Source organism: Nanorana parkeri, unplaced genomic scaffold, assembly GCF_000935625.1.
Source record: "Nanorana parkeri isolate BGI_ZX_2015 unplaced genomic scaffold, ASM93562v1 scaffold548, whole genome shotgun sequence".
Taxonomy (NCBI): domain Eukaryota; kingdom Metazoa; phylum Chordata; class Amphibia; order Anura; family Dicroglossidae; genus Nanorana; species Nanorana parkeri.
In genome coordinates, this window is record NW_017306816.1 from 367,299 (window position 1) to 379,506 (window position 12,208).

The 12,208-nt window shown below is 44.8% G+C and overlaps 1 protein-coding gene across 2 annotated transcripts in view; it reads left to right on the plus strand.

The window, feature by feature from the left end:
• The window catches only part of DDAH1 (dimethylarginine dimethylaminohydrolase 1), a 73,511-nt gene extending 61,652 nt beyond the window's left edge, over positions 1–11,859 (plus strand). Inside the window, exons 2-6 of one of the 2 annotated variants that reach the window (XM_018561856.1) lie at positions 1,361–1,453; positions 3,211–3,284; positions 5,667–5,786; positions 9,756–9,899; positions 11,619–11,859. In XM_018561856.1, the coding sequence (XP_018417358.1) occupies positions 1,361–1,453; positions 3,211–3,284; positions 5,667–5,786; positions 9,756–9,899; positions 11,619–11,735 (548 nt within the window). In that variant the 3' untranslated portion in view covers positions 11,736–11,859. Of the gene's footprint in view, positions 1–1,353; positions 1,454–3,210; positions 3,285–5,666; positions 5,787–9,755; positions 9,900–11,618 lie in introns of both variants that reach the window. The other variant, XM_018561854.1, reaches the window with a different exon arrangement.
• Positions 11,860–12,208: the final 349 nt, after the last annotated feature.

Consider the following 12,208-nt stretch of genomic DNA (forward strand, 5'->3'; position numbering starts at 1 on the left):
CCCCCCCCCCCCCCCCCCCCCCATACACAATAGCAGAACATTTAATCATTTTCAGAATCGTTTTTTGTGTTGCAACTCAAAACTTCCTACATTCTCACCTAGGTAAAAATGATGCAGGGACTCCCACTGCCTCCTGGGATGTCTATGTTACACAACCCAGAAGGCAGTGTTCTACTGAAGGGCACATCTGTGCTGCGGGAACCTTGCGTGTGTAGATATGTCACTAGTCTTTCCCAGGTATTTGGGAACTGGCAAAGAACCACAGCATGTCTACGCATATGCTGGGGATTCCTGTGAGTGTGCACATGATACAAGTCTCTACAGGGTCCAGGTACCAGAAACCAGCGGCATGTGTGGGCATGTGCAGGTCTGTGCCAGGTCCCAAATACCTGGCAGAAATGTGCGCAACATTTGGGCATGTGTGGGATAGTTCAAGGTGACAGAGCAAAAGAAGATAAGCGGGGTGAAGAAGTGCTGACTTTAACAGGGCCTCTAATTAAGTAAGCCTGATACATTGCCTGTTGTGGACAAAGTACAAGTTCCCCTTAAAGTGAACCCGTCACAGGTTAGGGTATTTCAAAATAAGAATTTAGATGAAGAATATATGACCGAATGTTACCTTCGGTGAAAACTGCCTATGAATCAGTTGACCCAAAGATATAGGCAGCAGAAGCTTAATGCAAATTTGGACATTTCCTCAAAAAGTCAAACTTGCTTACACCTCCTTCCATTTCCCATGCTTCCCTATTGGTTCTGTAATGTGTTGCACAACCTACCTGCGGCTTATGGGTGTGGCCAAGCTCTACTATTACAAAACAAATTGAGTTTTATATATGACTTGCCTTGCTTATATTGACATTCAGTTTTGAATGAAAGTAGTTTTTCGTAATGCAGTTTATGAATCTTCTTTCAATAAACTGAAGTTGCGTTCACCTTAAATACCCAATTATGTGCATATGAAATGAACAAGCAGGGATTTGTTATTTACGTGATTGGATAATTGAAGTAAATCTTCACTCAGTATTCCTTTAGTAAATCAGCCTCAATGTGTTCATATCCTAAACCATGAAATGGAGTTCCCTTTCAGCCATTGTTGACTTCTGTTCTGCAAGGTGCATGTTCCTGAGTAATTGCTGACATCTTGGCTTGACTAGTGAATCTGTAGAGTGGAAGAAGCATATTCATGCCAGGTATCCCAACACATGATATACTCATGCTTGTTCCAGGGCAGTGATTCAACAAGGCAAGTATATTATAGAGATATGGTAGCCATGGCCCGTATGTCCACTTTGACCAATAAAAAGACCCTTAACCAGGACATTTTTAAATGCCAAATTAATTTTTTTCCTGCAGGTAGAAGCTGTAAAGAAAGCATTGCAAGACCTGCAACTGAATGTAGTTGAGATGACAGATGAAAATGCAACATTGGATGGAGGCGATGTTTTGTTTACAGGTAATAAGGCCGTATTACTTTACACATGGTATATCATTTCAAAGCGGATGATTAAAAGATCTGGAAGAGCAAATGGAGTAGATTGAGCTAACATACAGCAGACAATAAAATCATTCACATGGCGACTCTATTAATTCAAGAACTCCAGCTTAATGCACAGTTGTAATACACCCTGTATGTCAACTGTCTCGCCTGTCATTTTCTTTAGGTGCTTTTGTTGGCCAGGCCCCAGTCACTGCATAGGCTGTAGGGTGACCGCACCATCTCCAGCTGCAATGTCCTGTGGTTGGTAGTAAGATGCACTGGTGACAAGATGGAGTAGCAAGATGTACTGGTAGCAAGATGCACTGGTGACAAGATGGGGTAGCAAGATGTACTGGTAGCAAGGGAGCTCTGTAGAGAAGACTTGACAGGACATACTGCCACTGCTTAAATTTTTAAATAGCCTTTTTAGTCATCTGAAGTACCATGTCAAACTCAGAAATGGCCGCAAGAGATGGAGGGGGTGCTAGTCATCCTGGGACAGGACGTGTGATACTGGTAGGATTACCAGGTAAAAAATAAGGGGATGCTCGCAAGATGTTGGTACGATCCTCCACATCTGGTGGTCATCCCCTTATCTCACCCTTCTGGTCAGACATACACTCGCTCATAAGGAATATAACAGGTGTCACACTAGAATTCACGGCAGGATCCCTCCTCCTGTTCCACTTTAATTCCCCACACCATATTACCAAACAATCTCTGGTAATACACCTACTGTATGCAGCCAAAACCGTGATTCCCAGACACTGGAAGTCGACACATCCACCGACAATCAGGGAATGGCTAACACGGGTTGACGCGGTGGCAAACATGCAAGAACTAATCGCTTACGATAGAGACACCACACCTCAATATCTGAAAACTTGGACAGCCTGGCATCTGTTCAAGGGCACGGACTCTTATGTTACCCTCATTCAGTAAAAACCCGACTCTTTCAACCCAGAGGATCTATTCCCTTTCCCTACCCATTCTTACTGCCCCCTAAACCTCTACCTACCTCTAACACACATTTTTGATGCCTCAGGATATATAGGGGGCGGGCGGGAATGGATGTAGAAAGGTCTGTCTCTTGTCTCTTCCCCCTCCTCTTCTCCACTATAGCCTAGCCATCCATGCCCCTTCCTCTCCTCTCCCGACCCCCATCCTCTCTGATCCCCCCTTCTAGCCCAATTCCCCACTAATCCTAAATTGGATCACCCTGTTGAGTCTATCACCAGATTGGATCTCTTTCATACCATACTCTGATATCAGTGCAAAGCATTGGACATAAAGCTAGAACTCCGGCCCAGTCCTTTAAGGTCCCCTGTAGCGTAGAGCCCACTCATTCTTAGGGATGACTACACCACTTTTAAGCAACGATCGGGCATACCAATATGGGATACCCCACCCCTGCCTCCCAAGAATGGGTGTGATGGCTAGTCGTCAATGCAAAGTGCTCAGACTACTCTTTCCTCGGACTCACAGGGGCTTGTCCCCTAGACCTTCCCCCTCCCCCCTCGCTTCTTCTTCTTATGCAGAATTGACTTCATGTTAGATACTGTATTTGTGTATACTTGCTTGTACCATGACTGTTTGATATTTCTGATCACAATAAAAAAAAATAAGAGGATAGAAGAAGACAGTGCTTTGGAGGCTACTGCAGTTTTGGTTGTTTTTATATTCTTTTTATTCAGTTAATAACCTTTATTGTGTTTATTTGTTTTGCTTTCCAGGACGAGAGTTCTTTGTCGGTTTATCAAAAAGAACCAATCAGCGAGGTGCAGAAATACTGGCTGATACCTTTAAGGTCAGACCCCAAGTTAAGTTATGCCTTTTTGCTGTGGTGATAAGGCACTCCTAGTCATTAGCTGTGATTCTGGGTTAAAGCAGACAACTGAAAAGGATCATTGCTAAAAAGCAGCTGATTGGCAGCAAGTTACTAACATGCATTGTATTTATGATCAATTTAGCAGTCCATTGCGCTAATTCTCCTCTGACCTTAGCCTCACCCTAAGGATAATTCTTTGCAAAAGACAAGTCCAACTTTATAGCTACCATAAAACTAACATCCTGGCTTAACCTTATTTTTCTAACTAACCAGCACAACCCTCTAAAGAGTTGTCCGGAGTCACCCCCCTAGGTGGTGTGCATTCCACAACTGGGATGTCGGGATTACCTCTGTCATTGGGGAAAGCTTCCAGTGGGGAGGGTTTTATCTAGAAATGTTGTTGAGTAAATCAATGGCTTCTGTACCACAAAGATACAGATTGGCCTACATGATCTAAACCAGTGGGGTGGGGATCAATGTAAATTGCTAGATATAGGGGGTCTCAACTGCTGCCATGACATCCCTAGGGGGGCACATGTAACATGTAAAATAACAGTCGATTACAAAGACTGTTGGGACTGGGGATATACTAAAGATGCAGCTGGAGACTGGAGAAATAGGGCAAGAGAAGCCATAGATTGAGGACATACTAGATGTGTGTGCAGGAGAGAATTTATGCTACTGGTATTGTTGGAGACTGAGGAAATGCTAGATGAGTTGTTAGTGACTGGAGACATAATGCAGAAGATAAACATGGAGGACATGTTATAGGTGTGATTAAGGACATGGTACAGGAGACAGTTAAAGCCTGGGAATATACTACAGGTATGAGTGGGGACAAGAAGAGACTGAGAGCGTGCTACAGGTGTAGTCAAAGACATGGGGCAGGGCACAGTTAAACACTGTGCACAGACTGGAGACATGCTGCGAGAGACAGATACTGTAAATATGCTACAGATGTGGATGAAGACTTGAGACATGCTCCTGGAAATATTTAATGTTTGAGGACCTGCTAAAGGTGTGGCTGGAGACTGAAGACATGTTGCAGGAGACAGTTTTAGACTGAGGACATGCTACAGGTGTCGTTGGTGTGGTTGGAGACTGAAGACATGGTGCAGGAGATAGTTATAGACGGAGGACATGCTACAGGTGAAGTTGGAGACTGGAGAAATTTGGGCTGGAGACAGTTGGGTTTGCCAAGCAGTGTTAATTTTTCCTCATCCATCTAAATGGGACTCCCTGTCTGGCTAAAGTATTCTGGCAGCAGCAAGTGTGCCGCTGTCAGAATACCTGAACAGTGACTGCAGCTTATTGGCTTGACCTTCATCAAATGGAGGGACACTGACAGGGCTTGAGTTTTGGCCAAGTCAGCAGGACTTGGCAGTGTATGGCCAGCTCTAGAGACTGAAGACATGCTACATGTGTGTTAGGAGATTGGAGAAATGATGCAGGAAACAATTACTGCTACAGCTGTGGTGGTGACTAGAGACATGCTGAAAGAGACAGAGACTGGAAACATGCTAAAGTTATGGGTGGGGACTGGAGACATGCTGCAGGAGAAAGTTAGAGACTGTGAGCATGCTACAGGTTTGGTTGGAAAAATGGTGCAGAAGATAGAGACTGAGGACATGCTACAGGTGTGGTTACAGGAGAAAGACCTGGTGCAGAAGAGACGGACACTGAGAACATGTTACAGGTGTGGTTAGAAACTAAAGGCCTGGTGCAGGAGATAGAGACTGAGAACATGCTTCAGGTGTGGTTGGAGACTGGAGCCATGGTGCAGGAGACAGTTATAAACTGGGGACATGCTCCAGTTGTGGTTGAAGACTGAAGACCTGGTGTAGGGGATAGAGACTGAGGACATGCTATAGGTATGGTTAGAGACTGGAGACGGGCGTCATCTGTTAGGAATCCCTTCCATTACAATCCCTTTATAAACCATTTATCTCACGCCTGCTACTTCCTGTTGGGTCCCAGGGGCCTTAGGTTGGGCACCAGAGCACCAGTGGGTGTACATATCAAAGGATGGAGCATTGTCCCAGGTTCCGATCATAAATATCCCTTTATGTATGAATACAGTTAACTTGTTAGGGTAGGAACATTGCTGACTTGTTTTGATTAAATTGTTAATCATTGACTTGAAACTAGTATTCAGCCAGTGAAGCTAAAATGCCTTACTTGCATACTTGCCTGGGTCAGCAAATCACTAAGTAGGGAGAGTGGGGTGAGGATAGTGGCTCTGTAGCTTGTACCTTCAAACTTAAGGGAGGAGAGGAAGAGCCCATATTCCTTTTAGTCATTAAGTAATCTCAGCTGCTTGAGGAAGTTTAGTAACTGCTCTTCTGTGATTTCTTTCTGCAGGATTATGCCGTTTCCACAGTCCCCGTGTATGACAACTTGCATTTAAAAAGTTTTTGCAGTATGGCCGGACCAAACCTCATCGTCATTGGCTCAAGCGAGCCAGCACAGAAAGCTCTCAAGGTAAAGACTGACCTTATTAAAATATCTGCAAATAAGCCCCAGGGCATGACCTGTCTTGTTAGGGAAATTAGTGTTTTTATGCCAAGTGAAACAATGTAACCGGAATGGAAGATGTCTGTTCATCCTCACACGCTGTTTAATGTTCTGTATCTGGAATAATGTAACCCCTATTAAACCCGTAAGAGGCTCTGTGCCTTTTGCCAGATTAATGTTTAATCACCCCCCACCCCTACCTCTTGGCCAGAAGGAGCCTCTGGGCAGAATCAAGGTGGCTTCTTAGGCTGGTGCCATGTATCCAGATCATAAAATAAACCCTTTGGCATTATTAGATCTCAGTATGCGAAGCCAAAGCATGTATTAGATCACTGTCAACATTCCTGAGAGTTTCACTCTACTGTGTGTATCCTGTATATCAAATTCAAGCCGGATCTGAAACCGGGAGAGTTGGGTAAAGGACAAAATGGCCTGGTATTTAAAGCTGGACTCCAGGTAGATGTAATAAAAAACAACAACACATTTTTTTCCAGTTATGTGTTCAATAAAAAAGTATTTTTACATTAAACTAGTATAAAGCTTAATCAGCACAGCCTAGTAAAGGCAAGGTTAGCACTATGAGCCAATCAAGGCTCTTTTCCTTAAAAGGAAAATATTTGATTGGTGGGGAGAGTAGAGGGGTGACATTGTCCGTGTGCTGCTGCTCCTTCACTGTCCAGTCACTGGCTGGAGTGGGTCTCAGACCAAGCCAAAATTGTTAAAGGAGGCGTAAAGGCAGCCATAGGACTTGAACAGGAGCACAGCAAAGTAACCAGAGCACTTGAAGGGGGGCACGGCACAAGCAGCCAGAAGACTTGGAGGGGGTGCGGCAAAAGCAGCTAATAAGACTTGAAGGAGGACATGGCACAGGCAACCAGATGACATGAAGTAGGGTGCAGCACAGGCAGCCAGAGGACATGAAGTAGGGTGCAGCACAGGCAGCCAGAGGATATGAAGTAGGGTGCAGCACAGGCAGCCAGAGGACATGAAGTAGGGTGCAGCACAGGCAGCCAGAGGATATGAAGTAGGGTGCAGCACAGGCAGCCAGAGGACATGAAGTAGGGTGCAGCACAGGCAGCCAGAGGATATGAAGTAGGGTGCAGCACAGGCAGCCAGAGGACATGAAGTAGGGTGAAGCACAGGCAGCCAGAGGACATGAAAGGGGGGCTAGGCACAGGAAACCAGAGGACTTAAAGGGGGTGCAGCACAAGCAGCCAGAGGATCTGAAGGGGGCACAGCACAGGCAGTCAGAGGGCTTGAAAGGGAATGCGGCACAGACAGCCACAGGACCTGGATGGGGCACTTGGTGGAGTCATGGAACATGTAGTCCCAAGGAGGGGAATCAGTGGATTGAGTATGCAGTTATAATTGCACATGCTCCCTGACCAGGGAAGTGGTGCAGGAATTCCATTAGTCTGTGCTTGTAAAACCAGCAAATTATAAGTGTTTCTGCACTTTACAGTTACTGTTCTCTGCCCACCTCACCTGTATAGATCTTATGCTGCTAATAAATGTAAGTCTTTAGTACAACTTTAATTTTATCACCATATTTGCAGGCCCTCCAGGGCAGTACTCTCCTGATCATGTTTTATGTATAGGTTTTGGGGGTGTTCATGAAACTTTTGGCCTCTGCCGTGTATTTGTATTTGTATGACTGTGGTAGACACATTAGCCTATAAGCTCCACATAAACAGAGGCTGATGTAGTCCACCCTGTCTGTCCTGTACAGTGGAATATATTGTAAAGCGCTGCGCAAACTGTTGGCGCTATATACATCTTGTATAATAATAATAATATGTTGGTGCCATACAAACATGGGTAATAAGGTTCAGACTTACCTCTGGGCTCGTGGTTGGTACATGTACAGTGTGCACACCAGAATGCCTTCTCTGTCCTGACTCCTATAGACAACATTGTGCAAAGGTTAATCTGCGAGATGCAATGGAAATATTTGCCTGCAACCTTACTCTAGCTCTGGGAGAGAGATAAATTGCTGATATCTTTCAGCATTTGTGAATAGACCTGGAAAACATTAAGCAGCCTTTCCAGACCTCTGGGGAGCTGATACACTCGAGTAAGAGCAAGCCGGGGGGATAAATGGAAAATATTATCTATAAGGCGCCATGCAAAGTGCAATATGTCCGCTTTCCAATAAATCATATAGTCATAGGGCTGTAAAGGAAAACTGTGCTGAAACAAGCAAGCCGCCTTTGTCTTTCCTTCTAAAAACGTGACTTGCCGGCTCTCATGTTGATCCAATGGCTTCAGTATTTACACAGGCAATGACCACAAGCACATTGGGCTGACCCTTACCTGCTGTATACTTCCTCCAGATCATTGACTCAGAATGTATTGAATTTAGAGACAGCTGGCCAGACAGACAGTATTCATAGAAGGAGATCATTAATAAAAGCCTTCTCTTGGCACAGAAGAAACAATAAGATTGCTGGTGACCTTATTGTTCTTGTTTCGTGGCGCCATCCATTGGCCACTTCAGGACCCATTGAAGTTATAGACGGCGATATGTGGATATGTGTCAGGACTGCGATGCATTATTTCTAACATCAATTAAGAAACATGGAGCAGCTCTACCCTCTTCTCTTCAATCCCGCTGCTTGAACCTCGGTGCCTTGTAAAGCTTCCGCTAGAGCATTCACTGAGCAATAGGTAAAAAAATGGCACTCGCAATGGGGATGCGTCCAGCCAATACTTTATTTGCAAAAAGGCATAAAAGCAGCAAAACACACAAACAAATGCTTACATGTTCAGCCCCAACACTGGGCCTTAGTTGTAGCAAGGAATGACATATCTTAAGTATCGTAGTCACTCCCCTCCACCTGGCGATGAAGAGTTTATAGATAAACTCTTCATCGCCAGGTGCACATACAAAAAGAAAAACATTTTGTAGATGTATGGAAAGACAGCAGTTCCAGATATTACAGCTAGACACTGCTATAGTACTGTCTTCCCACTCTGAAGATTAGGATTAAGGTCGGGTGGATATTATCTTTATGGGTATTTTTACCGGGCGAGTGCCGTTTTTTACCTATAACATTTCTAACGATTTCTCTTGGCAAAGGTTATATATTTAGGACAAAAGATGACAAATGTCTGTCAAGTTTAAAACCTCCTACATCCTCAAGACCCTTGAGCCATAGTCCATCCAGAGAAATGCAGACAGATTTTATAAAGCGCGCTTCAGTTTGCTGTAAGGCATCATCCACACTGCTTAAAGTCGGCCAGTACAGATCTCTGCAGAGTGCACGGCCGTAACGGGCCGTTCCCGGGAAGGACAGGTGCTGCGTGTGATTGTACGCAGCAGCCTGTTCTTCTCTGTGGGGGGATGCAGCCGTAAGCTCACATGAGCTGCACATCCGTGCAGGTGTAGGTGTCCATACTCGTGCACAGACAGGATGGATCCTGTCTGCGTCTGAGCACAGACACCCGCACTGATGTGCAGTTCAGGTGAGCATACGGCCGCATACTCCCATAGGGAAGAGCAGGCTGCTGCGTACAATCACACGCAGCACCTCTCCTTCCGGGGAACGGCCTGATACGGCCGCGCACGCCCCACGGATCTATCTTCATAGATCTAAATATCATTATCTTCATAGATCTGAATATCATTATCTTCATAGATATAAATATCATTATCTTCATAGATATAAATATCATTATCTTCATAGATCTGAATATCATTATCTTCATAGATCTGAATATCATTATCTTCATAGATCTGAATATCATTATCTTCATAGATATAAATATCATTATCTTCATAGATCTGAATATCATTATCTTCATAGATCTGAATATCATTATCTTCATAGATATAAATATCATTATCTTCATAGATATAAATATCATTATCTTCATAGATCAGAATATCATTATCTTCATAGATCTGAATATCATATTCCTGTAATTATTTGGCAGACTATGCAGCAAATGAGCGATCACCGCTATGATAAGATGACTGTCCCCGATGATGCGGCTGCGAATTGCATTTACTTGAACGTACCGGGAAAAGGGCATGTCCTCTTACACAAAGCACCCGAGGAATACCCAGAGAGTGTCAAGGTAATATAAGAAGAAGCTCGGTTTTAGAGCAGTAAACATTGTTCACATACTGTATACAGCAGATGTCAAATGTCTGATCTAGCGGGTGCTTACTACAACGTAGATTGTGTATTAATACAGCTACTGCAGCAAGGTTTCAATTAGAGACAGCCCACCTGTCATCAGGTTAGGGGCATGTCAGGTGGGCGGGATTCAAGCAGCAGTATACTGCTGATGTCAGCCATTAGCAGCGATTTGAATCGCTAAAGTCACTGGCGAATTGCCGTTAAGAAGTGATTTATCGTGGCTACAGATTGCACACCGCTCTGTGGTGCGCGCATCATAAATACAACCCCCTGTGAGCAAAAAAAAGTGAAAGGTGAAAATGCGCTCCACACAAAAAAAGTGCATGAGGGTGCTGTGGTCCTCCTTCAAAGAGGAAGGTCCTCGATTTCCTGAACGCCCCCAGGGACCATCCTGAGGTGCAAGGCTCCTGCTGGTGAACATGTCGCTGTAACGTGTGCGGTGTGTATCTAATGCCATTTTTTCTAAAATTTTAAGAGTGAAGAAGGATCAGCAGCCATGTCAAATTTTTACTCCCTTCTTTCTCTGCACCAGGGGGATTTAATTAGGAAATGTTGCCAAAGGGAGTGTAATGAAGGGAAATTTAACCACAGAGGGAATGGAGGGGAAGTGTTCCAATGGGGGACTTGTTCTGGAGGGATTTCCCTCGCTTTGGAGAGACTTCCTCTACATCCATATTGTGTCTAGGGCACAGGAAGTGAAAGGAAATCCTCTTAATGAGACGCAAGTAACAGGGGCCTTTGGAGGGTACGTAAACCCCAACAATTAACTTATTTCCTTCCTTTTGGTCCATTAAATATAATATTGAATGTGTTTTGTTCTATTTGTTTGACAAGTGCAAAAAAACAATGTAAAAAATCCAGAGCAGTCCTCTGCTCACTTCCTGTGTTTTCTCAAGGAGTCCAATTAGTCCTCCCAGTTCTTATCTTGGGACTACAGAATGATTAGTTCCTATGTTGTGAAGATGGGAGAGTGGGGAGGATTTGAGTAGTTTAGCAAAGGATAACTGGGCAGGGCTGACACTGCTCATACATATCCAGCAGATCAACAGGTATTTTTCTGTACTTGCAGGGTCTATAGAGGGGTAAAACATGGGGGATGTGCAGAGATGTATTGCATATGTTTTCTATTTTTTTGCCCTGACATTCACTTTAACCCTTCCCTATTTAAGACGGTCTTTAGATATGCTTTAGGGCCAGTTCACACCAATTCCGTTGCGTTCCAGAGTGGTAGCTGCTGGAGCACACAGCAATCGCACACTCCCCCCTTCGTTCTGGGGCGGGAGGGGGCGTGGTAGTGCATTGAAGTCAATGGCACCACCGCCATGCCCCCCGCCCGCAGTGCGATCGGACGCGTGGCAAAACATTGCCTGCATTCCGGTTCAGTGGAATGCTGCATGCTCTTTTTTTTGTGTTCGCACTGGAACAGAACGCAGGCAATGTTTTGGGGGCGTGGCTTCGGTACCATTGACTTCAATGCACCGCCACGCCCCCGAACGAAGGGGGGAGTTTAGTGTGCGATTTCTGTGCGTTCCATCAGCTAGCTCTCTGGAACGCACCGCAATTGCTGTGAACTGGCCCTTAAATAAAATCAGAACAAGCACAGGTAATGTCTGGTTAAGGTCATCACCAACTCTGCCGCTTTTACTTTTTGCAGGTCTTTGAGAAGCTGAAGGATCACATGTTGATCCCCATAGCCAGTTCGGAGTTAGCCAAAGTGGATGGATGCCTGACCTGCTGCTCCCTACTGATAAACAAGTCACCTGACGTCTGAGCTTACGGACTCCGCCATTGCCCTGGGCACCGATTCTATCCTGTGGTCACTTCTGTAATGCCCTTTAACCTGACAATCTACCACTGAGCTACTAATACTAAGCGGCGCGTCTTGTGGGAAAGAATAAATAAACCACTCCCCCCTCCCCCACCTAGGGCTGGATTTTAATTGCTAGATTAATTATTACATCACTTTCTATTCATCTATAAACGCCTTAAATTCATGAACACACGTTTTGTAATTCTGTATTAATAACCAACATTTGTCACTATACAGCATTAAAGGAAAACTCTACCCAACACGGTTCTGCACTCTTGTGGTGCTGGTCCAACTCTGCTGGCTCCTCAACTCTCATTTCATCAGAACTTGTACGGGAAGGGGGGGGGGGGGGGGCATTGACTCATGTTTTGTCATGCTTAGTCAGAAGACAGGACACAGCAGTCTGGAAGGATGCCATCCAGATGTTGTTTGCA